The 25,225-nt window shown below is 37.7% G+C and overlaps 2 protein-coding genes and 1 long non-coding RNA gene across 4 annotated transcripts in view; 2 read left to right on the top strand and 1 right to left on the bottom strand.

The window, feature by feature from the left end:
- LOC135115836 (uncharacterized) overlaps window positions 1-8,083 on the top strand; it is a 19,986-nt gene extending 11,903 nt beyond the window's left edge. Inside the window, exons 2-5 of one of the 2 annotated variants that reach the window (XR_010276068.1) lie at window positions 1,069-1,272; window positions 3,313-3,397; window positions 5,129-5,229; window positions 5,393-8,083. This is a non-coding gene — a long non-coding RNA (uncharacterized LOC135115836). Of the gene's footprint in view, window positions 1-1,068; window positions 1,273-2,192; window positions 3,398-5,128; window positions 5,230-5,392 lie in introns of those variants that run through there. The other variant, XR_010276067.1, reaches the window with a different exon arrangement.
- Window positions 8,084-8,118: 35 nt separating this feature from the next.
- On the bottom strand, window positions 8,119-13,773 carry LOC135115833 (large ribosomal subunit protein mL64-like). The gene is made up of 5 exons (XM_064032831.1): window positions 13,738-13,773; window positions 13,155-13,577; window positions 10,499-10,734; window positions 9,414-9,513; window positions 8,119-8,649 (listed from the first exon to the last, which is right to left on the bottom strand). Exons 2-5 carry the CDS (start codon window positions 13,326-13,328, stop codon window positions 8,380-8,382), a joined length of 780 nt encoding a protein of 259 aa, XP_063888901.1. The 5' UTR covers window positions 13,329-13,577; window positions 13,738-13,773; the 3' UTR covers window positions 8,119-8,379.
- Window positions 13,774-19,309: 5,536 nt separating this feature from the next.
- LOC135115830 (uncharacterized) lies at window positions 19,310-24,994 on the top strand. Its single transcript, XM_064032824.1, has 3 exons — window positions 19,310-19,490; window positions 21,226-22,057; window positions 24,181-24,994. The coding sequence occupies exons 1-3, from the start codon at window positions 19,325-19,327 to the stop codon at window positions 24,638-24,640; spliced, it is 1,458 nt and encodes a 485-aa protein (XP_063888894.1). The 5' UTR covers window positions 19,310-19,324; the 3' UTR covers window positions 24,641-24,994.
- Window positions 24,995-25,225: the final 231 nt, after the last annotated feature.

Raw genomic sequence — 25,225 nt, 5'->3', positions numbered from 1 at the left:
GTTGGTGCTACTGCATTATTATTATTATTATTATTATTATTATTATTATTATTATTATTATTATTATTATTATTATCATTATTGTTATTATTATTAATAGTAGTAGTAGTAGTAGTAGTAGTAGTAGTAGTAGTAGTAGTAGTAGTAGTAGAAATGTAACAGTAGCTTGCAGCAGCAGGAGCAACAACAACCACCATAATAGGTGTAGCAGCAGCAGCAGCAGCAGCAGCAGTAGTAGTAGTAGTAGTATAGTAGTAGTAGTAGTAGTAGTAGTAGTTGTAGTAGTAGTAGTAATGTTGTTGTTGTTGTTGTTGTTGTTGTTGTTGCTAATGATGGCAGTAGCGGCGTTGTCGTTTTCATCACCATCATTATCTTCTTCTTCTTCTTCTTCTTCTTCTTCTTCTTCTTCTTCTTCTTATTATTATTATTATTATTATTATCATCATCATCATTATCATCACCATAATCATCATTATTAATTTGCCATTATGAACGTAGCAATCACTGGTATGAAAATAAGCAACATTTAGTTTTCACAAATATCCACCTAGCATCCGGAAGCACTGTATTGAATTAGCTAGAAGATATTACTTTACTTTCAAGTGTGATGCAAGGCGACGTTTTGTAGTTTTATGCGAGTGACAGAACATCGCAAGAGAAATGTATAAATTTGTGAACTCTTGCAGTGCTATCTTGTTTACGCGCAAATTATGCAAATCTAGTCAATCAGAATGTTTTTTTTCTACATTTGCGTTTGCTAGAAGAACGCAGAGAGGGCGTGGAGCGGCGTAGGGTGTGTATAGTAGTGCGTGGAGGTGGAGGCAGGTTGTGGAAGTGGGTTAGGAGAGAGGCGGGATCGAGAGGGGAGGGAGGTGCACCGGAGCCGCCCTGCCCGGTCACTCACCCTCCACAAGCCCGCCTCCTACACACTTCATTCACATACGCCAATACCACCCACTCTACGACAACTATACCCCCACACACATGAGATTTTTCATAATAAACCTTCACATTAGTCTCAGAATATCTTAAAATAGTGGCAGTGCTTAATAACAGAACTTTCACCAGGTTTTAAAGGACGAAGTAACGGAGCGGCGAGAGGGAAGTCGTAGTCCATGGATCCGGTTGAGAGCTTCTGCGTTCCGGTTTTCCAAGTACAGATTTGCCCGGGAAAAGATGTCAGCTGGAGATTTCCCTACCCTCTGTTGCCTCTTCAGACTGGAAGAGAAATGCTGCGAGGAGGGAGGGGACTGGGCGAAAGGTTACTGCGAGGTCAGATGGGTTAGGGTACTCCAGTAGTAAGTGGTAGCTTGTTAGAATGAGTTTCTGATGCTAGGTAATTTTATTTTCATCGCTGTTATTATTATTATTATTAGTATTAAAATTAGTATTAGTATTATTATTAGTAGTAGTAGTAGCGTCGTCATCATCATTGTTATTTTCGTTATCATGATTAATTTGGTTGTTAGCCATTCTGTCAGCCAGTGAGTCAGCTTGTCAGCTAGCCAGTCAGCTAGAGAAATAGTCTAGTCAATCTGTTAGTTAGCCAGTCAATTACCATTATCATCATTCATAGTAGTAGTAGTAGTAGTAGTACTAGTAGTAGCATCTGTTGTATTGTTATTGTCGTTGTTGTTGTTATGTATTTCACAAGTTTGCGTCATTACATCAATCATTTCCGCGTATCATATTTAATAACCTTAAGATCTGCAATCTCACTAAATTATATATATATATATATATATATATATATATATATATATATATATATATATATATATATATATATATATATATATATATATATATATATATATATATAACTAAGTAAACTGATTACAAAAGTCGCCATGTTAAGAGCTCTGCAGTTTGTGCCATGACAAGTAAACTCATGCATAGTTTCTCCTCATTCTTGATAAGTGATGTAACTGCCTACTCGTGAACAAGTCCTTACTTGTACTTATAACGCTAGAAATGCAAGTATTTCATCAGAAGCTTCATGTCTGAACCTGTAGGACTGACAGACCACTGATATTTTTGTACTCCTCAACCCTAAGGCACCTAATGCACAGCTTATTTTTTTTAATGATATATATATATATATATATAGAGAGAGAGAGAGAGAGAGAGAGAGAGAGAGAGAGAGAGAGAGAGAGAGAGAGAGAGAGAGAGAGAGAGAGAGAGAGGAGAGAGAGAGAGAGAGAGAGAGAGAGAGAGAGACTGCATTTACAGCAGTGAAACTTTAATTTCAAGGTTTAAGCTCTTTTAATATTTTCCTCTTGTACTGTAACAAAACGCACTGAAAAGACCCCCACAAAAAAAAAAAAAAAAAAAAAAAATCCTTAGGAACTTTGTCCAGTAAAAAAATGTACGTATTACTCAGAGAACTGTTCCTTGTCGACGTTCTGGTTGTGGGAAGGGAAAATGTTTTCTTGATCCATGACGTGATTCATTCGTTACTGCATAAGTTGGAGAGAGAGAGAGAGAGAGAGAGAGAGAGAGAGAGAGAGAGAGAGAGAGAGAGAGAGAGAGAGAGAGAGAGAGAGAGAGAGAGAGAGAGAGAGATCCGCGCAATAAATGAAGAATACATGGATAAACATTATGTTTGAAACAAAATTAGCTAAGTTTGAAAATTAATTCACTTTAAATTTGAGCAGAGGGTATACATTTGTGTTACATTCTATGTGCAGACATAAATAAATTGATAAGTGAAATGAACTAAAATACACCAATAAATAAGATTCATTGAATCAAAATAAAGGTGAATGATGGGAACATAAGAATAGACAAATAAGTAAAACAGTGAATACATAAGGAAATTAATAAGGCACAAACCACTAAATGAATGTAAATAAACTAATAAAAAATAAATAAAAATAAGAATACCGGGAATCTAACGCCAATGTGTTATCCGTCATGAAATCCACAGTGCATTAGGTTAGATTGGGTTATTCTGTTTTAGGTTAGGTTATTGTGACTTGATTAGGATAAGAAAAGTAAGATTAATTTGCTTGCGTTATGTTAAAAGTTATATTATTCTGATTAGGCTAAGTTAGGTTAGGAATGCGTAGGTTATTCTAGTTAGGTTATGTTATTCTAGTTAGGGTAGGATAGGAGAGGTTAGGTTATTATTAACAGGCTTGAAGTTCGGTAATTTTGATTCCGTTATGTTAAGAGAAATGCTACCCTGACTAGGTTAGGTAAAATTAGATTATTCTACTTGACTTAGGATAGGTTAGGTTTAAGTATTCTGGTAGGTACCGTAGAATGCTCTGACTAAACCACTTTTTCCTAACCCATGATGTAAGACAGAATGTATGCACAAGGTATCAAGTGCCCACAAGCTCCTACGTGTCTGCTGAGCCTGCCCATTCCCCACACCGCTGTATTGAAGCAGGTGACAAGACAAGACAAGTAGTGGTATTATCATCATCATCATCAGTAGTAGTAGTAGTAGTAGTAGTAGTAGTAGTAGTAGTGGCAACTGCAGCAGCAGCAGCAGCAGCAGCAGCAGCAGTAGTAGTAGTAGTAGTAGTAGTAGTAGTAGTAGTAGTAGTGGCAACTGTAGCAGCAACAGCAGCAGCAGCAGCAGTAGTAGTAGTAGTAGTAGTAGTAGTAGTAGTAGTAGTAGTAGTAGTAGTGGCAACTGCAGCAGCAGCAGCAGCAGCAGTAGTAGTAGTAGTAGTAGTAGTAGTAGCAGCAACAGCAGCAGCAGCAGCAGCAGCAGCAGCAGCAGCAGCAGCAGTAGTAGTAGTAGTAGTAGTAGTAGTAGTAGTAGTAGTAAAAAATTACTCTTGTTTTTCTACTATTACTACTACTACTACTACTACTACTACTACTATACCACCACCATCACGACCATCACTTACACTACATTCACGTAACGTTAACACTGGCTGGTATTTTTCGTTGTCTTCGTTCCCTCCCGTTCCATTTTTCAACTTCTCGATCTTTTACCTTTATCAGAGATCATAATATTCAGAGGGCGTGGCTCAGAGGGTCTACTTACTATCTTCCCTTATTAATATTAGTAATCTTTAAGTTACGCTGTAGTAATTCTGACTACCTGCATACACTTCACATCTAATGGCGATGGTTTGGTGTTTAATGAAGGAAAGTGGTATTTTTTGTATTTGGATTTAATTGGTATAAACTGTCACCGCAGTATCCTGACCCATTCACAGTACGGGGAAAAGGGCATGACTCTGGCCTTTGACACTCAGAAGGGAGAATTACATTACTGGTATTGATGCAAGACGATCAGTAAATACAAGTTATTCTTCTTTGTCCTTGGTTGCATTTTCTAATGAATGTGTTAATCCTAAGGAACGCTTGAAAAAAATTTTAATGCATTAATTTTATTACTATATTTATTTTAACTAAATCCTTTGCTTAATTATCTTTTCATTTCACAATAAGTACCATGATCTGTTTATTCTGTTTGAGACTATGAACTTTGTAAAAAAAAAAAAAAAACACTGGATCAAGTTATATTTGTTAATAAGTGTTTTTTTTTTTTTTTTCTTTTTTTCACTCCTTCCTAACGGCAGCTGGGTATCCACAGGATGTCCTGAGGACTTCCCAGGTTCTTGCCAAATGCTTCCCATTCGTAATACTTACAATGGATTTTCCAGCAAGATTATCTTCAGGAAAATGTCGTGTTTGTCTTGTAAGCTCTCTTATATTATGTCGAAAAAACAGATATTTTGGATAAGGAACCACAAAATATATATTCAGATAGAACAAATCGTCTGCGTATTGCTCGGAAATACTCCGCCTCTTATGATGCAGTATATATCCACTATACTACCATGACCGAGAAACTTTTTTTATAATATTAGCCGAGAAAATCTCTGGGCACTTTCGCTGTCGAGGCAGTTTAATTGCCATATTTCTGACGTGAAATACTCTTTGATATTATATACTTAGTACTGATGTGAAAACTCTTAGGTAAAAGGCAATTCAGATGTGCATTACTGATAATGAGTTCATGGCATTAACACATTCATGTGACATATAAACACATCTTATTACATATTGAGCTTTAAGTAGTTATATAACAGTTTTGACAATCAATTAAATCCTGCATACTTGGTAAGATATTACATATATGCTTATTGATGGACAGAGCCATCTGTTGGCGGACGCGGGCAACATTGCCGCGTTTTCTTCACGCGGGAAATATTTGACTTGCTGAAAACATCCTGGCCTGGTCGATCAGCTGACAAGGTAAACAAGCTCAGGTGTAGCTTGCGGTTGTCCTTTGTAAGCAACACTTTTCACTTTTGTTGCCTAAAATTACCAATTTTCGTTCCTTTCTTCCCGGAACACCGATGAGAGTAATGTAATAGACAGGGAGTGGATAGGAGGATTGTCATTGTCATATTTTCAGGCGTGGACATTACTGTGCCAGGAACCCTGCACATCACATTCGCCGTGGACAGCAGGCACGAGCGGGCATTGGGTAACAGGAACAACAAGACTAATTCTGCCCAAATAATCAAAAATACAAATTCATTACAACCAAGCTAATGGATAGTTAAGTTTGTTGTAAAAAAAAAAAAAAAAATGCAGGTAAGAATTAAGAAAACTTGGGCTATCAAAGTGTCATCGGTTATCTGATTTGAGTGCCAGAAACCAAGTTATACTGACTGGTTTATTATAATGCTACTTTCCTTAAAAAGAAGAAAAAAAAAAGATATTAAAGAAATACGGGGTCATGAATCATAATTGGTTTATTATAATGCTACTTTCCTTAAAAAGAAGAAAAAAAAGATATTAAAGAAATACGGGGTCATGAATCATAATTATTTATGTATTTCATATACCTAAATCTAACTTATACTAACCTAAACTTAACATAATGTAATTTATCCCAACATTACCCAAAGAATTTTAAGTCTTACCTGTCCTGGAGAGAGTCTACATCTTACTAATATCCAAATAATTGCCTTTATTTGTGTACATTTGATAATTTTTGTTACATGGATTTTTTTTCAAATATGATTCCGTTCATGCTCTTCCAGTTGTGTATAGGTAAAACACTTTCTTCCATATTCAAGTTAGAACACTTTTTGAAAAACAATATTTTCACCCTTTTCATATGTTATTGATACAGTTAATAATAATAATAATAATGATAATAATAATAATAATAATAATAATAATAAATATAATAAATATAAAGACGCACCATTCTCTTTGGAACAAAATGTTCATGTACTGTATTTTACTAAAGCTCACTAATATAATCACAGCACCAAAATTCCATATGTGCATGCAAGTCTGATAGCTGCTTGACATGCTGCATAATGTTTAACAGCTTTCCTGTATAGGCATAGATTTTTGTGGATCACTTCATTCCAGGTTTTCTTGGGGCTTATTCAGAAAACATTTCTGATTCTATATTAAAAGTTTTTGATAAAGTCTGGCGTAAATCTTTAATTTCTAAGATACCCTTATAGTTTATATCCATCTTCTGTACCTTTATATTTAGTTTCCTTTATGGCCATTTTTTTAGTTGCAGTGGTAGACAACCACTGCTCTTCTAAACCCTTTAATAGTGGTGTTCCACAGGACTCAGTCCTGTCATTTACCTTATTCCTGTTATATATATACATAAATGATCAAGTCGAACTTCTTTCCCTATCCATTCTTACATTTATGACTTTACCTGCGATTTCTTGGTGCCATTTAGTAGATGCCTAGCCCACCAGGAATTAAACAGTTCATGAAGAGAAGCCATAGAATGCTTATCTTTTGATCTTAAATCTAATTCCTTCATCTGTCAACTTGACACAACCTTGCAGACAACTATCTCCCTCCTCTATACTCAGCATAATTGAACCACTAAAAATCTCAATTGAAAATTTTTCATCTCTTCTCTTCCTAAAATAGCTCCCATTAATTTTCCTCCCTTTATCCACTTACTGTATGTAGGGGCCTTATCTGTCTGTGTACAGGTTCAAAGCCCTCTTAAACAAGGTGGAGTCAAAAAGCTTTTCATCTCATCCTTAACTCTATCAGACTGTCCTGATTCTCTCATTCACCATTCATAATGCTACATCTCATGTTTTCTTCTACCATTATTTCCAGGGGATTTAGGCTGTTGTTGTCCATTTCTCCCATATCCCCTACTGCACATTACACATATAAAATGAAATGAAAATCCCTCTATGCAGATTGTATATGACTATTCACTTACAGATACTATTACATACATCACTAGCCTCATGAGCAATCACAGCCTTTTTATTTTATGTTTATTTACCCTTGAGCTCCTGAAATTCATAACCTCTCTCCATCTGAGCTAAGTTCTAGCTTAGCAACATTCTCTGTAATTAGCACCAGATCATCTCCATAAAGAGTGAGTCTTATCCCTGATATATACCAGTGTTTTCAGGAAATAAAAAAACTTAACTTCTGCCTTGCACTTGTGTGGTAGACTATATATCACCTACATATATTACCATTAATACTCTTTACTTATTACTGAATTACTAACTTTTCATAGACTTACAAGTATATCTCTGAAAAAATTCGTTACACAATACTGCAACAGAGTAATAATGTAAACACAGATTTGATTTTCCTACACAGAAATGTCATTGAAAGCAATTATTCTTCCAACAAAACAATTGCTCTTACCTTTCCTGTATTTTAAGACACTAACAAAATACAATCTTGATACCAAATAGTACAGTAATACTGTTCATCATCTATGCTTTTCATTCAATTCATGTTTAATACATTTTCAAATGTTGAAACACTAAGGTATATCTGGTTCCAAAATAAGACAGTATCTAATATCCTATAATCATCCACCTGCTGGTACATATTTGCAAGGAAGTGAGGTGCCTAGAGATGTCTATAAAATATACCCACCCACACAAGACAAGCCTACTAAGTAATTCTAGCTGAAACTCAAGATCTTAAACATAACAGCAACGACTGGCTGTTATCTTTGTTATGTTATTTTGACTATTCTACATTGTTGGTCCCTTTATTATTAAGACTGGTACACTAAAAAAAAAAATAATGATATACCCTTATTTTGGTCTATAAAAATAAAACTTATTTTCAAAGCCACTGGATTTAGAAATGAATAATTCTCAAATAGTGAATTAAAAAAATCTCATTTGAATGACATTACATAAAACTTGTTCACATGCATTTATTTCATAAATACATTTCAAATAGTACCTTGACAAAATTTTCCTATAAATTTGGACAAGACTCACCCTGAGCTGTCATTATTCTAAATTTTCTGAAGTTTTGTAGGATTAAGAATTTTCTGATATAAACAAGAAGTTTACCAGTTTAATCAACATTTATGAGGTTTTATGTACATTGTCCCAATCAATATGATGGTGCCTTGATTTACACAATGGGTGATCCAGGTGAAATGCTACTTCCTTCTCCTGTCTCACTCTGGCCCGAAGCATCTTTAACTGGGGTTGGGGAAGGATATGTCTCCTGCCTCAGGCGTTCTATCATACGCTTTTGACGAGCCAATTTCTTGGCTTCTTTTTTAGCCTTCTTCTCTTCTTTTTCCTTCTGCAGCAGTGCCTCCTTAAATCTCTCATCTTTGGGGTCAATTTGGAAACCTAAAATCTGGCGTACTTCTTCAATCAGTTTCTCCTTTTTCTCCTGAAAAATAGGATGGGAAATGAAAACAAGATAAGTGCTGATGTATATAATACAAGAAAATGTTGGTAATTCAGAGCTGTTTAAATACATATATATGCTATGTGAAGTGTGCTACTCACTTTCCTTTTCAAGCTCAACTTGTAAAAATAAGAGGAAAAGAGTGGGTAGCTAAAAAGTGCTAAATGCTGGTAACAGTAATGTTGTAGTCTCTTCTCTCCTTTCCTGAAATCCAGCCTTATCTGAATGTGACTGTGAAGTGTTGTGTTTATTACCTTATTAAAAAAAAAATATGCTGTAGTAAACAATGCTCACACATCCATGCATGTGGAGAGCTTCTCAAATTAAAGAGTAACAGTGGGCAGTTACACATCCCCAAAATTTATTTTGAACCAGGTATTCAATGATTTGTAAACTCTGTTGCAAAGGGAAGAGGAGGATGGTAGTGAACAATATTAAATTCTGTAAATACACAAATGATCTCAAAATGAAATTTATAGATGAAGTCTGAGAATGTATTGGACAAAAGATCAATGCTAACTAACAGTAAAACTTTGATATTTTCCACAGTAGAACTGCCACAAGTATTGGTCCTCTATCTTGTCAGTGACAATGTTAATAGCTGAAAACTGTATGTTTAGTTACTGATATTGAAATAATGCAACCTGGATGTATTTAGATTCCTCCATGGTGTACAACCCATGGTAAATATTAGATTATGAAGTGCAAAACAAACCATCTATAATCATTCCAACTTATGAACTTGCCTTTGCTATCTGTGCTTCCAGCTCTTGCTTCATTATACGGTCTCGCACTTCTTTCTTCCAACCTTCCAGCTTTGCCACCTTCTGCATCAGTTCTTCTTGTCTGTAACGAAATAGCACACATTAAACTCAAAGATTTGTGTAAAGAATCTGTGGTACAGGCCTTTCATATTATTTAACATTTGTTATAATACCTATATAATTGTGTTATAAACTACACGGACTATGTAAAAAAATTGCATGTCAATGAAAGGAAGGTGAGGAACAGCAGGACTGGTAACTGAATGTAGGTAGAATGCAGCACAGTAGGAGGGATTCTATTATGAATGCTAACTTTCCAAAGACAGAAAAAGGGCTTGAGAACATAACTATAAAAAATCTTGATCATGTGTAATACCTATTATCTGAAGGTGAAGGTGGCATAGATATGAGCCTATGAAGAATCATCCATAGTTAAAATGTCAGGAAATGTCTGATAATCTGTTAGTTTAGGATGGTCCAACTTCTCTGACACTGAGTCAAAAGCCACTAAAACAGTATTTAGAGCTACAGATACTTATTTTTCACATTATAGAGTGAACCGATATACTACTATGAGAGTTTGCAGGACACAAAGAATCAACTCATGGGTCACTTGTGGACTGTAGGGGATAATGAAGCCATTTAGATGAAACACACAATGTTGGATATAATTTTGTTTAGGTGCCAAAAATTGGGATTTGGATTTCATTAAAATAAGATATTTATTAATGAAATTTTTAAGGAAGTTGCAGAGAGAGAGAGAGAGAGAGAGAGAGAGAGAGAGAGAGAGAGAGAGAGAGAGAGAGAGAGAGAGAGAGAGAGAGAGAGAGAGAGAGAGAGAGAGAGAGAGAGAGAGAGAGAGAGAGAGAGAGAGAGAGGAGAGAGGAGAGAGAGAGAGAGAGAGAGAGAGCAACAGATGCAATCCTCATGCAGATGTCACCACCAAAAAAATATATTACTGTGAACAAATAAGCTATAACAGCTTTAGCAAAAGGATAAAGGTAATAGGTTTAGGAAATATATGATCAATGTCAGTCCAGATAACACAACATGTAACAGTTTAGTACCTCTTCTGGATGGCTCTTTCCTCATCCTCCTTGGCTTTCTTGGCTATACTTATCATTTCCTGAACAGAATGTGGTCTGGCAACCTTCTCCCACTCTTTTTCTAGCTCCAGTTCTTCCTTGCTGGGCCACAGCTTGGCCAGATTGATGCCACTGGCAGCACCAAATTCCCCATAACGTTTTCTCTGTGCTCTAAGGGACATCGCAAATTCTTCATCTTCTGAGAGATTTTCTGGCAACTGAAAGAAAATAACCTTTTATACAATTGATACAAAAATAACTGAATTTATATTGAAACATAATCTACTATTGTATGAATGAAAAATCTTTTATGGAATGCTTCTAGACTAACTGACATACCATTACACCAGAATTTTATGAGGTAGGTATTAAAAATTGTATGGGGAATGTATAAGCTTGCACTTAATGCTGCAGTGACTTTAGTGAAACATCTAAGAAAAGAATTATTATTTTTTATACATAATGTCATAACTAGCAATTGCCAATCCATAACATGTTCTCCATTATCATAAATATTATTATTATCTTTTTTTTTTTCAACACCTAGAAATTAAATTTGAGAGAAGGTATAATATACATTTGCTTAAGATGAATTATTTTGCACTTTGAACTTTTTGCAAACTTCTTTATTGTTTTACAGTATGGAAACAAAAATTACATACAAGAAGGACAATGTTTCACACCTTGAGGACAATGTTTCACACCTTTCCTATGCTACCTTGATTAATGTGTATTACAATATCTGGTATCTAGCAATATTTATGAGGGGCTGATTGTACACAGACATTGGTGTGTATTAGTGTTAATATTGCCTGATTACAACTCACCAAGCAACGTTATGTGTAACTAAATTTATCATCATTACTTCATCTGCAGAACTAGGTACTGAGCAGGGGTGCCACAACAGGAAGCAGCAGTGAACCATGATAATCATCAGGCACAAACCTCTAAATAACATCAAGTAGTATTTCAAGTAAAAGTCTCTTCTTATCATGGTCTCTTATTTTATTGGCCATGGACTTGGAGGAAGAAATTATAAAGTGGTGCTGCAAAGATACAAGGCAGTGATTAATGACAATGTTGCATGGGTGATAACCACAGACTGTCTTATGTAAGCAGGAATGAGTCATGAGTTGTGAGTGATGGCACAGCATAGTTATGTAGCATTTCTGTAGCTGAACACATGATCATGACTCAAATTTTAGACTGAAGTGCCACTAATGTGATTATTTATTTAGCTATTGGTAGATATGTGGAATTTATACTATCTTTGGTTTGACTTACATATGTCAGCAAAACATCAGAGAATAATTTACAGGAATAATATAACAAACATGCACATTTCATGCTTGATATCAATCACATGCCTCACAAAGAGAGAAATATTTGTAACAATAATATCCTGAACATCTATATTTGTTATTCATCAGTTTATGTAGACGAGAGAGAGAGAGAGAGAGAGAGAGAGAGAGAGAGAGAGAGAGAGAGAGAGAGAGAGAGAGAGAGAGAGAGAGAGAGAGAGAGAGAGAGAGAGAGAGAGAGAGAGAGAGAGAACCTTGCTACAAAAACATGACGAAAACAAAATCAGTCATAATGGTTAATCTGGATATCACATCTGTGTTACATACAAGCATGAAACTCACATGTCATGGAGAAGGGTTTGGTGACCTTGCTGTAAATATTTAAAAAAAACTGGGGGGCACATGTCTAGTATGGCTGTAATAGTGCTGTACAGAGAAATTTGATATTCTCTAAGTTCAGCAAGCTCTGCACCACTCAAGAGTAAACACTGAAATTATTTTCTTTTGTTTATAACTGGGATTTGTGGGTAGTGACCTTAGGATTTCATGGTATCTATACAGCTGATCCTCCAATCACACATTTCCACTCATGGGGCTTTTCCTGAAGCCACCAATTATGACTTTCCATGATAAGTTCTACACTTTTCATCTGTTTTTGAGACATGTCAGGCATTCTGATAGAGGCTCACTGTCATTTGTTAATATGGCTACCCAGTGGAGGGAGGTGAAGCAAACAGTGCCAGTGTTCATCAGGAAAAAAGTTACTATGCGAGATATTTAGCAACAGCAATGGTTAAGATGTGATATAGAGATGTAAGGAAGAGGTTCCATGTGTTTATTAAGGAAGCCGCTAAACCATACCCACCTCCACACCACACCAGTAAGGCATAACGTTATAATTTTTGAGGTCCCTCATTAGGTTATGCTAGGCTAGGTTAGATTAGGATAAGTTATACTAGGTTAGGTTATCGTCCTAGTAGGGGATATCCAGGGGGGTGCAGCCCCACTGGCTAGGTTAGGTTAACGTCCAAGTGGGAGAGGTCTAGGGGCTAGGATAGGTTAGGGAAATTCAAAATATTATGGTAAATTTCTCTAGATTTTTGAACGCCCTTATTTCACTTATTTTTCATCCCCCCCAAAAAAAACTGCCGATTCCCCACAGCCCCCCAAGCTTATTTGAGGGGGTTAGGGAGAAATGGGGGAGGGCGGACTTTTTATCAAGAAATACCGTCATAATATAATAAACATTCAAATATTAGCCATCTATCAATACCACTAATAGCAAGCAGAGATCCATCAATCACCCAGCAGCAACACCAATCACAGAGTTGCCGTACCTGATGGTGAATGGAATTGTAGTGGTGGGCACGCAGTCTAGATTTATTCCTTTTCTGTTCGATGAGATCCTCTTCCTCAGGCGTCTCATCGATGCCGGCATTTACAGACTGACAGTAAGGGCGAGCCAACCCTAACGCGGTCCATCTTCTCCCCAGCCAGCGATACAGAGCCATCTTCCTTCTCTTCTGTCTTTATCCTGTCCTTTTCACTTCATATGTCTTGTCTCATTGCCTTGCTTCACCCCTCAACGCTTTTATTCCTTTGTATAACTTCTTGGAGTCCGTTCTTGTTTCCTGTTCTGTCTTTCCTTCATATAAGTATTTTGCAGACTTATTTTTCCATATACTCTTCTTGCGTTATGTGGGAGAAGCTGTGCCTTACATTCCTCCAAACACCGGTCTTGTGCACACCAGTCCCTGCCGCTACCAAAACAAAGATCAAGTACAATCTCAACTTTAAGACCACTAAGTTCTTGTCAACAATAAGATACAGGAGGAGTTTAAACATGATAACTGAAGATATATTCAACGAAGATATTTTCATATCGCATGTTTTAGTAGTGTTACTTTTCATTCTTATTACCTGATGTGACGACTGCTTGTACCATCTCAGATCATGTGTTACTGTAGGTGTCAAAGAAAATGTTTAGTTTTGAGGGATAACAATATCCCAATATCGCTTGGAATGTGCGACTACAGGCAATTAGCCTGTAGTTGCACATTCCAAACGTGTTAAAATATATGGATGGATGAAAGGAGTAACATCATGTCCGCTGCCGTATTGAATTATCAGCTATATTGTACAATATATACCTATGCATATATGCTACTACATTTTATAGTAATGATATTTTGCTCAGTATTCGAATCAACCATGACATTTTTTTTTTACATATTTTAATAGCGGAAAAAAAAAATCTCATGAATCCTTTTTTCTCTGACACTTTACCACTGAACTATTAATTTGTATTACGTGACATAAGTCATCTTATCATCAAGAATTGCTTCACCCTTTCCTGCTGTCTTTCCTCAGCCTTCCCTTTCTACTCTACGTTGCACACTCACTATGATGGGGGCGACTTTTTGGTCAACACGATGAGACTGAACGGAGTCAGCCAGAGTGGTGGTGTTTATTTTACGCAACTTAATCAGTTAAGCGTAGGAAACATAGTTAAATGGTAACGTGATCCGTGGGGAGACGCCCTGTTACATAGTACATACAGTGGCAGCATACCGTAAGTTTCAGAGGTACTTTCAGAGGTACGCTTTTTAAGATGTGTCAAATTATTAATGGCAAATTAAGCCAGACAGCCGAAACAAGTGTTGTTTGTGTTTTAGAATTAATTAATTTCCTTTGTAGTTGCATTTTAGCATGCGCGCGACAAGACATACTGTGACTAAAGCATCCACTGAGTGAATGCCATTCGCACTAGAGCTTGTACTGCTTTTCAGCTTTTACTTTAGTTGTTATTACAATGATTCACACTTACAGAAGTTCCGCGATGGCTTGCACATCCCATACATTATAGGATCTCGGTGCTATACGGATAAATACGTGGAACAGCAGCAGAATTCAGTCATCCTTAAGATATCAAGAGTTGCGTCACGTCCCTGTGACGTAACTCCGGGAGATGAATCTTCGCCCTTTTCAGACAGTGAGGGGCGGCAGTTGTCATGGGGGGCTAATCCGTTGCCTGATTGGTGATGATGGGCCATTATCCGAGTCTTCCTTATTGTTTCTGCCACGCACCATTTTATTAGATGCACTGCTTTTCTATCTTTCAATGTACTCGGGCTCAGTGGGGAATATTGACAGTGCTAGGACATTCCAAAATGTAGATAGTAAATCAGTGCTTACTTGTTCAGAGTTCAGCATGACTCACCAGTGGGAAACAGGAACAGCCTACGCGGAATCGGCGTAATTTAACTGGAATGTCATTGCAAATTCGAGCTACAGTCAGTGTTTGGCATTAGATGGCGTTAGTGTACCACTTAATACGATGAGGATCAAGGAACACGAATTAAAAATTATAATATGCAGTTTTGGATGCGTGATAGGCCTTCTCATTGCATGCTGAAGACGCCGACGTGAATCGGTAGCTTAGAGCAGTCTGGCTTAGAATTTCATGAGATGTGTGTGTGGAAAGACGAGTGTTCATGATGATGCAGCAGAAAAGAGAGAGAGAGAGAGAGAGAGAGAGAGAGAGAGAGAGAGAGAGAGAGAGAGAGAGAGAGAGAGAGAGAGAGAGAGAGCACTATAGGATGTCACCTTGAGTTTAATAAGCAACATCCTATTCATCGCGAGCGTTACCTTCTATGCACCAGCTTTACTCCAGCAGCCTCATCCGTCAGCACTTTCACCATCAACACCACTATCACTGGGGCGCAACACTCAGAGGAAAACAAAGAAAGATATAGGGCAGTATGAGTATGCAAGTCAAGAAAAGCAATGCAAGAATCAGGGTAGTATATAAATGAAGGACACCACTACTAACGGGAAGCAAAGAAAGATCAAGAGCAGGATACAAGATGAAGTACATTCATCAAGGGAAGCAAAGAACGATAGAGGGAAAGATATATGTAAAATTGAGAGAGAGAGAGAGAGAGAGAGAGAGAGAGAGAGAGAGAGAGAGAGAGAGAGAGAGAGAGAGAGAGAGAGAGAGAGAGAGAGTAATCAAGAAAAGCAGAGAGGAAAGATGATGCAAAATAAGGTGAATAAATAAAAATAGAATAAATAAATATATAAATAAGGGAATAAATCAAATGAATAGATGAATAAATGCAGTACAAAAATAGATAAATTGATATAATGATAGATAAACTTAAAATGAAAAAAAAGTAGGTATCAGCAACAACAGCAACAATAACAACAACAACAATAACACCAACAACGGAAGTGAACAGATAAGTAGAAAACAAATAAAAAATGAAAGCGAAATCTGAAAAAAAAGAAATCATCATCATTCTAGTGCAGTACGAAAGCTATCCCTATATTTGTTTTAGAGGTTTGTGGGTAGGGGAGGTAACCAAGCAGACACTACGCACTCCCTCAGGGCGGCTTGACGGAATAGTACATTTACATAATTCCGGGCAACACACACACACACACACACACACACACACACACACACACGTCTTTTGTATAACTTTTGTAGGTCACACTCATGAAGGACGAGTGAGCGACCAAGTGGAGCTGCGAAGCTCAAGGATCGCGAATAGGCTATTAAGGGCTCTTACATTGTTATTAACCAGTGGCAGGGCAAGGCTCTAGCATTTCAAAGGTCGCTATGGTTTGATGTGACAATGTCACTATGTCTGACTTATGCCTTGGCACTTACAGGAACTTACGCGAATGTACTGTACAAATAACTCTTAGCGGAGTTCACGAATATCACCGGGAACTTGTTACATATTGATAAGTTTTCTATAATATTGTAAATAACGCATTCTCTACAATATTAGCAGCATATCATCATTACCAGCGTCTTCAATAACTTTTGCGATTAAAATTATCTAAGGCTATTGAGTGCACTGGGATTTATAATCCTACAGCTGTGTTTTTATTACATAATATTATTTCGAGACAAGCGCTCGTCGTGAAGGATGATACATATCGTACATTCTGTTGTAAGTGATTTACATCTCTCTCTCTCTCTCTCTCTCTCTCTCTCTCTCTCTCTCAAACTCGAAAGTCTCATTATTCATTTACAACAAAATGATGTCATTATTAAACAGATATATTTATCAACTGTTTACTCTCATCTTTTATATAGTGTGCAAGATAAACAAGACACAAATATAGTTTTTTCATCACGAAAAAAAAAAAAAAAGCTGCCAACCATTAAGAACCACTTTCCTTCTCGGCCGTTACTATGACAAACTATTTATTTATTTATTTTCTTTTTTAGTTAATAAAATCTTTTAAAAGATTCATGGCATTATAAATTCACACACTTGTTTACGTGCATACAGTCATCTCTTTCAATTCTGCCGACATGTTCACAACAATGTTCGAAATAGAACAATCAACATCTGGATACTTATCAACAACACTATGAATCTTTATCGGAATGCTGGGGAACATGTTGGCAAAAGGAGTCGACTTAGTCAAGCTGTCCACACCTGGCCTCTGGAGACGTGAAGAGCATGTCGAAATTTTTAGACATTTCACACGTCTGTCTTCTCGAATCTGTGTTTATATGGTACATGGACAGGATCGCATAGGAATGGGTATCCTCTGTAGCACTCCATTAACTTCACAGCCTTTTCTCTTGATCACTCACAGTCACGCGATTGCTGTTGGTGTTGTGTTTCTGCTGGAATGTCTCCTCTAACCACATTGACTTGTCTACACCAGGGTTGCCAACATATCACCAATAAATCTCTTATCAACATGTCAACAGCAATGTTTCATGAACAATCGGACAGCTTGTTGGCTACCATGTCGTACTTTGTGTTGCTGATTTATTTTGTTGCTAGTGTGGACGCACCCTATAAACACTAGACAAGTTACCCTTCATTCTTTGTTTCCTAGCCAGCTTCACTCAACAGCGTATTCTGCACAAAGGGTTGAATCTATGGAACAACTCCCACATGCGTTCAGATCTACTACCAATAAAAATTAATTTGAAGGCAGAAATAATGAAAAACCTAGGTGCTAATCACTTATATTTTATATATGTGAGAATCCGAATACATGTTTACATATATTTCTATTATATATATGTAAGTATATTTATGTGAAGTCTGTATGAGTGTGAGTGTTGTGTTAAATCTGTAATGAGGATATTTACTTTGGTAATGGGTTTGTTATAACGTAAATTTTAGTTTTCATACATTTTTAATATTTTGTATATTGTAACTATTAGGGTTTCTTTCTGATAGTTCGTTATTTTGCATGAGTCCTGTAAGAGCTGCTGCTCAGTGGACCCGTTCATCACACCTCAAGAGAAAGAGCTAATATATATATATATATATATATATATATATATATATATATATATATATATATATATATATATATATATATATATATATATATATATATATATATATATATATATATATATATATATATATATATATATTTTTTTTTTTTTTTTTCTTTCCAAAAGCGCAATCTACTATCTTGTGCTTTCCTCTAAAAGACTTTCCCTCTGTACTTTTTATTCGTTTCTCTAATCAAAATAAATAATTTTGTCCTTCCTTCTTTCTGAAACAGGATATTTTACAATGTCTTCTATCCAAACATTAAGTACATTTTTTTTTTTTTTCGGTGAAGTAACCTACGTGACACTTCATGTAAAGAGGCAGGAAGATTTTTTTCTTTCCTTCAGCTCGCACCAGAAAAATGTATGTTGGGTGAATTTCTCTCGTTCATCCATCCATGTGTGCATATGTGTATGTGTGTGTGTGTGTATGTGTGTTCAGTCTTATAGATCGGCTGATGACTCTTCAGTTTCAAAATATAATTTTCTGTGAGTCACTTGATCCGTCAACTTTGTCACTTATTTGCTATTTTCTTCTTATTGAACATCTAAATCATCTTAACCGTGTTGAACTGAGTACTTTCTCTTAGTTGCGGTCACTGGTGTGTCTCCGTCCTCCTGCTACTTCGACACACGTGACGCATCATAAATCATTGTAATCTATTGTTATATTTGAGTACGGATCTGCGCTTCACCAACACCTATAGACGTTGCTCTCCACTACTGTAGCTGGAAAAGATCAATGGTTTTTGGTATGTGCGCCCATGTATCTATTTTACCATTTTTTTTTTTTTCAACCAGTAAGCCATTTCAAAATATTTTCATAAAAAAAGGCCTATCTGTTAAAGAATTGTGTGTGTGTGTGTGTGTGTGTGTGTGTGTGTGTGTGTGTGTGTGTGTGTGTGTGTGTGTGTGTGTGTGTGTGTGTGTGTGTATGTGTGTGTGTTTATTTCTGTCTGCCTGTTTGTTTATGTTTGTGTGTGTGTGTTTATTTCTGTCTGCCTGTTTGTTTATGTTTGTGTGTGTGTGTGTGTGTGTGTGTGTGTGTGTGTGTGTGTGTGTGTGTGTGTGTGTGTGTGTTATGATGTCTAATTTTATGTATTCAGTTTCAGTACCGAGACAAGGTTGTGGGTGAAAAAACAATGAACTGCGTCTGGTTTAACAACGGCAACTCTCGTCACGATGAGTTACAGAATGAAGGCCGACGGGGCGTGCTGCAAGGGGAGACAAGGCATCATAGGAAGCTTCCTTCTCTGGCCGTCAGTCTCCCGCCAGCACTTCTGCAGGGAACACTCAACGCCCTCCTCGTCACCCTCACTCCAGTTCGTCGTCACTATGGCCGAAAACGGTACGCCGGTGTTTATTTCTGTCTGCCTGTTTGTTTATTCATGTCTGTCCAATATGTTTATTACAGTTTCTGTTTCTGTTTGTACACCTATCAGCATGTCTACATTTCTCAGCCAGTTTAGTGACTAGTCTAGTCTATTCAAATGTACTCTCTCTCTCTCTCTCTCTCTCTCTCTCTCTCTCTCTCTCTCTCTCGGTTCGTCACTTTGGCAAAAGAAGTAACATACGGATAATCTTGAATGTTGGAGCACGATTTTTTCCACCGCTTTCCAACACCACAGGATGTACCATTGTAGTGTGTTTTTTTTTTTTTTTTTTTTAATTCCCTGAATGGGACGGTTGTCCAGTGATCTGGGCAACTTCCCGAGAGAGAGAGAGAGAGAGAGAGAGAGAGAGAGAGAGAGAGAGAGAGAGAGAGAGAGAGAGAGAGAGAGAGAGAGAGAGAGTTTCATAATCCATCATTAATTTTTTATTCTTGGTTTTCATCATTGTTAATCATTTGGAATGTCAGTGTCAAGGCGTCTTTTCATTCACATTCTCCTAAAACTTTACATCATCACTTGAGACTTTGGACAATTTTACTTTCATACCGTACTCATGTTTATTTAAATGATATACTATAGCGTGATATGTATCAATTGATAAGTTTCAAAGCTTCATAACAAATTGGTTCTAGCTTCCGCTGCATTCCTCTCACAACATTAACAAAGTCTGAGGTAATCTTGATACATTATAGAAGTAATGGGTTTCCTCTGTACTATATTCGTAGTAATACTTTGTAAATCTTTTATTGTTTGGTATAGCAACATGTGATTTGACACTTTTGACACTTGAACAACTTTACCTCTGCTTCCTAGATACATAACAAGAAAGAAATTAAGCGAAGGCATCTCTAAAACATCAGTAGCGCCGGGCAGGTGTCTATTTACTCCTGGCCTTAATCATCTTACTTGAAACAAACCGCGGCGTAACGCAAGTGGCCTTGCTCTCACTTTTTTGTTCATTTCATGCTTGTTATTCCTGACCTTGTTTCAACCTCCTTCTCCTCCTTCTCCCTTTCTCTCTCTCTCTCTCTCTCTCTCTCTCTCTCTCTCTCTCTCTCTCTCTCTCTGTGTGTGTGTGTGTGTGTGTGTGTGTGTGTGTGTGTGTGTGTGCAATATATATATATATATATATATATATATATATATATATATATATATATATATATATATATATATATATATATATATATATATATATATATATATATATATATATATATATATATATAGATAGATAGATAGATAGATAGATAGATAGATAGATAGATAGATAGATAGATAGATAGCGCGCGCGCGCGCGTGCGTGCGTGCGTGTGTGTGTGTGTGTGTGTGTGTGTGTGTGTGTGTGTGTGTGTGTGTGTGTGTGTGTACAGATGTGTATGTACGTATATTTCGCCTTTGTTGAAAAAATAAACTTCACTCACAACTCGTGTATAAGTCCCTCTGAGGTGCTTTTTACTTTTCATCCACTATGAAAGCGCTTCTTGGAGCAGTCACAACCTTGAAAGTTCTTTATGAGTTAGGAGCAACTTTGAAAGTAACTTTTATCTTGAAAATAAGTTTTAGTTTGAAAGTAACTTTTAGCTCTTAAAGTCTTTATTAATACGGGCCCAGGTCACACCATCGTAGACAGTAGATCGAAAACTCCAGACAGATGCAGAGCAAATGATTAATCTTTTTTGGTCTCCTCAGCGGTGACAGAACAGAACGGGAAGGACGTCGACACACCCGATAACACAGTGACGCCACACAGCCTGGTGACTGAAGATCACGTGCAAGCGGCGCTTGTTGCGGACAAGGGCGCCGCAGCGCGCCTCATCTCCTACAGGGTTGTGGATTTCACCAAGAAAGGCGACAACTACGCGTGTGTGGTGAGCAGCGTCGAGGTTAAGTACGAGCTGGACGACCAGAGCTGCGAGGTGGTCTACGTGGTGAAGCTCAACCCCTGTAGGAACTTTGAGTCCATGAAAGAATTCATTTCTAAATTGTTTGAAAAAGAAGCTAAGTTCTACTTGAACTTGGTGCCGGATATGAATTCCATCCTCAGAGAAATTGGCGAAAAAACACTCAAGTTTCCAAGATGTTTTTACGCCAGTTTAGAGGACAAGAAAGAAATAATATTTTTGGAAGATTTACGGCCACTGGGATACAAGATGACTGACAGAAGACAAGGCATGGACAAAGCTCATGTCAACCTCGTGTTGAAGGAGCTGGCGAGGCTCCACGCTGCCTCCGTCCTGCTGCAGGCCAAGGCTCCTGATGAAGACATCTGTGTTAGATACCCGTCTTTAGAGAAAGGATGGATCGATTTTTTGAAAAAGGAATCAAGCTTTAAGCTTATTTTCGAGAGCGGCATGAAGAACAGTAAGGAATTACTCCTCCAACTCGGGGGTTACGAGAGAGCCACAGCTTGGATTGATAGCCTTCTTCCTAACTTTGTCGATATCTTACAGGAGCAGGCGAAGGATAGCAAGTTCAAGGTGGTGTGCCATGGGGACTCCTGGAACAATAACTTGCTTTTCAGGTGAGAAAAACTTATTGCTTATTTTTGTATTGTCTCACAACACCTGTTAGGTGAGGGTGCAATAATAGCTGATTTATTAAGATATTGCAGCGTTAAGCTTAAAATGTGTGTGTGTGTGTGTGTGTGTGTGTGTGTGTGTGTGTGTGTGTGTGTGTGTGTGTGTGTGTGTGTGTGTGTGTGTGTGTGTGTGTGTTTTTATGTAGGAAGGATACTGGCCAAGGGCAACAAAAATCTAATAAAAAAAAAATGCCCACTGAAATGCCAGTCCCTTAAAAGGATCAAAGCAGTGGTCAAAAATTGGTGGATAAGTGTCTTGAAACCTCCCTCTTGAAGGAATTCAAGTCATAGGAAGGTGGAAATACAGAAGCAGGCAAGGAGTTCCAGAGTTTACCAGAGAAAGGGATGAATGATTGAGAATACTGGTTAACTCTTGCGTTAGAGAGGTGGACAGAATAGGAGTGAGAGAAAGAAGAAAGTCTTGTGCAGCGAGGCCGCGGGAGGAGGGGAGGCATGCAGTTAGCAAGATCAGAAGAGCAGTTGGCATGAAAATAGCGGTAGAAGACAGCTAGATATGCAACATTGCGGCGGTGAGAGAGGGGCTGAAGACAGTCAGTTAGAGGAGAGGAGTTGATGAGACGAAAAGCTTTTGATTCCACCCTGTCTAGAAGAGCAGTATGAGTGGAACCCCCCCAGACATGTGAAGCATACTCCATACATGGACGGATAAGGCCCTTGTACAGAGTTAGCAGCTGGGGGGGTGAGAAAAACTGGCGGAGACGTCTCAGAACACCTAACTTCATAGAAGCTGTTTTAGCTAGAGATGAGATGTGAAGTTTCGTGTGTGTGTGTGTATGTGTGTATGGACAATTGGTAATGTACACACACACACACACACACACACACACACACACACACACACACACACACACACATTTACGGACATATCTGCTTATCTGCCTGTTCTTTTTCTAAGTCTATTAATAGTGGTGTTCCTCAGGGTTCTGTTCTGTCACCCACTCTTCTATTATTCATGAATGATCTTCTAAACCAAACTTCTTGTTCAATCCACTCCTACGCTGATGATACCACCCTGCACTTTTCCACGTCTTTTCGTCCAACATTTCAAGAATAAAACGGCTCACGCAGGAAAGCCACAGAACACCTGGCTTCTGATCCCTTTAAAATTTCTGATTGAGGCAGAGCAAACTTAGTATTGTTCAGTGTCTCAAAAACTCAATTCCTCCATCTATCAACTCGACACAACCTTCCAGATAACTATCCCCTTTTCTTCAGTGACACTCAAATGTACCCCTCTTCTACACCGAACATCCTCGGTCTTTTCTTTAGATTGGAAGCTTCACATCTCATGTCTGGCTAAAACAGCTTCTATGAAGTTAGACATTCAGAATCATCCCCACCGGTTTTTCTCAATCCCTCTCCTCCAGCTGCTAATCCGTACAGGGGCCTCATCCGTCCATGTATGGAGTACGCTTCACATGTATGTGGGAGGGGGGGAGCTTCCAGTCATACCGTTCTTTTACGCAGGCTGGAATCAAAAGCATTTCGTCTTATCAACTCCTCTCTTCTAACTGTCTTCAGCCTCTCTCTCATTGCCGCAATGTTGCATCTCTTGCTATGTTCTACTGCTATTTTCACGCTAACTGTTCTGTCTTGCTAACGGCGTGCCTCCCCTCCTCCCGCGGCCGCGCTGCACAAGACTTTTTTTCTCTCACCCCTATTCTGTCCATCTTTCTAATGCAAGAGTAAACTAGTATTCTCAGTCGTTTCTGGTAAACTCTGGAACTCCCTGCTTTCTTTTATATTTTCTCCTTCCTATGACAAACACTTTCAAGAGGGAAGTCTCAAGACACTTTTCCTCCAAATTTTGACAATAGTTTCTGATTCTGTTTGGGGATTGGCACCTCTGTGGGACTTATTTTTATTTTTGTTCCCCTTGCTCGGTACCTCTTATATATATATATATATATATATATATATATATATATATATATATATATATATATATATATATATATATATATATATATATATATATATATATATATATATATATATATATATATATATATGTATGTATGTATATATCTTTGTCTTTTCTGTAGATATAGCGAGGATGGTCACCCAGTGGACACCATGTTACTCGACCTCCAACTCTCTGGCTACTCTTCCCCATGCACAGACCTTAACTACCTCATGTACACGAGCATGACAGGGGAAGTCAGGAGGCCAGACCTTGATGGCTTTCTCTCTAGGTATTACGACAGCTTTTGCAGCGTGCTGGAAGCGGGCAACCATGAGGTTCCCTTCACGCGAGCCGAGCTGCAACAAGATTTTAAGACGAGAAACGTCCATGGTGCTATATTCGCCATGGTCCTTCTGCCTTTTGTTATTATGGAACCTGACGATGTGATGGACTTAGAAAACGGCACTGACGAAGACCTCGATAATATGATAGATGAGATGAAACAGAAGTCGAAGAATCAGTGGGAAAGTAATTCTTTGCTGCGTCCAAGGTTTCTGGCTATGTTCGACGAGTTGATGGAGGCTGGGGTGATTCCCTGAGCATCACCGCATCGCCTCCTCATGTGTATATGTAGGTGTCGGTGGTGGGGCGCTGTAGAACAACAACAACAACAACAACAATAACAACAACGAGGAGAAGGAATACATACGAAGAACAAATACCAGGAGAGTTGTTGATCCATAACGAGGGTACCCGCTGATGTGTTGTTATTTGTTAGCTACGTGTGGGTTAGCAATAGAAGAGCAAGACTTATCCATCTCTGCTCCCCAGCAAAGAGCCTGAGGAGGGCAAAAAGAGGAGGAGGCATATACTAAAAACTGCGATCTCTCTCTCTCTCTCTCTCTCTCTCTCTCTCTCTCTCTCTCTCTCTCTCTCTCTCTCTCTCTCTCTCTCTCTTAACTTACTTTTTTTTTCTCTACGTACATTAAATAGATAACTGTAATAGCTTGAGAATGTAGTAGCAGTAGTAGTAGTAGTAGTAGTAGTAGTAGTAGTAGTAGTAAATAATAATAATAATAATAATAATAATAATAATAATAATAATAATAATAATAATAATACAAAGCATTAAACTATATCTAATTCATGTACGCAGTATGATATACCGAAAATATTTCTTAATA

The sequence above is a fragment of the Scylla paramamosain genome, chromosome 30, assembly GCF_035594125.1.
Source record: "Scylla paramamosain isolate STU-SP2022 chromosome 30, ASM3559412v1, whole genome shotgun sequence".
Taxonomy (NCBI): domain Eukaryota; kingdom Metazoa; phylum Arthropoda; class Malacostraca; order Decapoda; family Portunidae; genus Scylla; species Scylla paramamosain.
The sequence above is the reverse complement of the archived record's forward strand: the minus strand, read 5'-3'. Positions and strand labels throughout refer to the sequence as shown.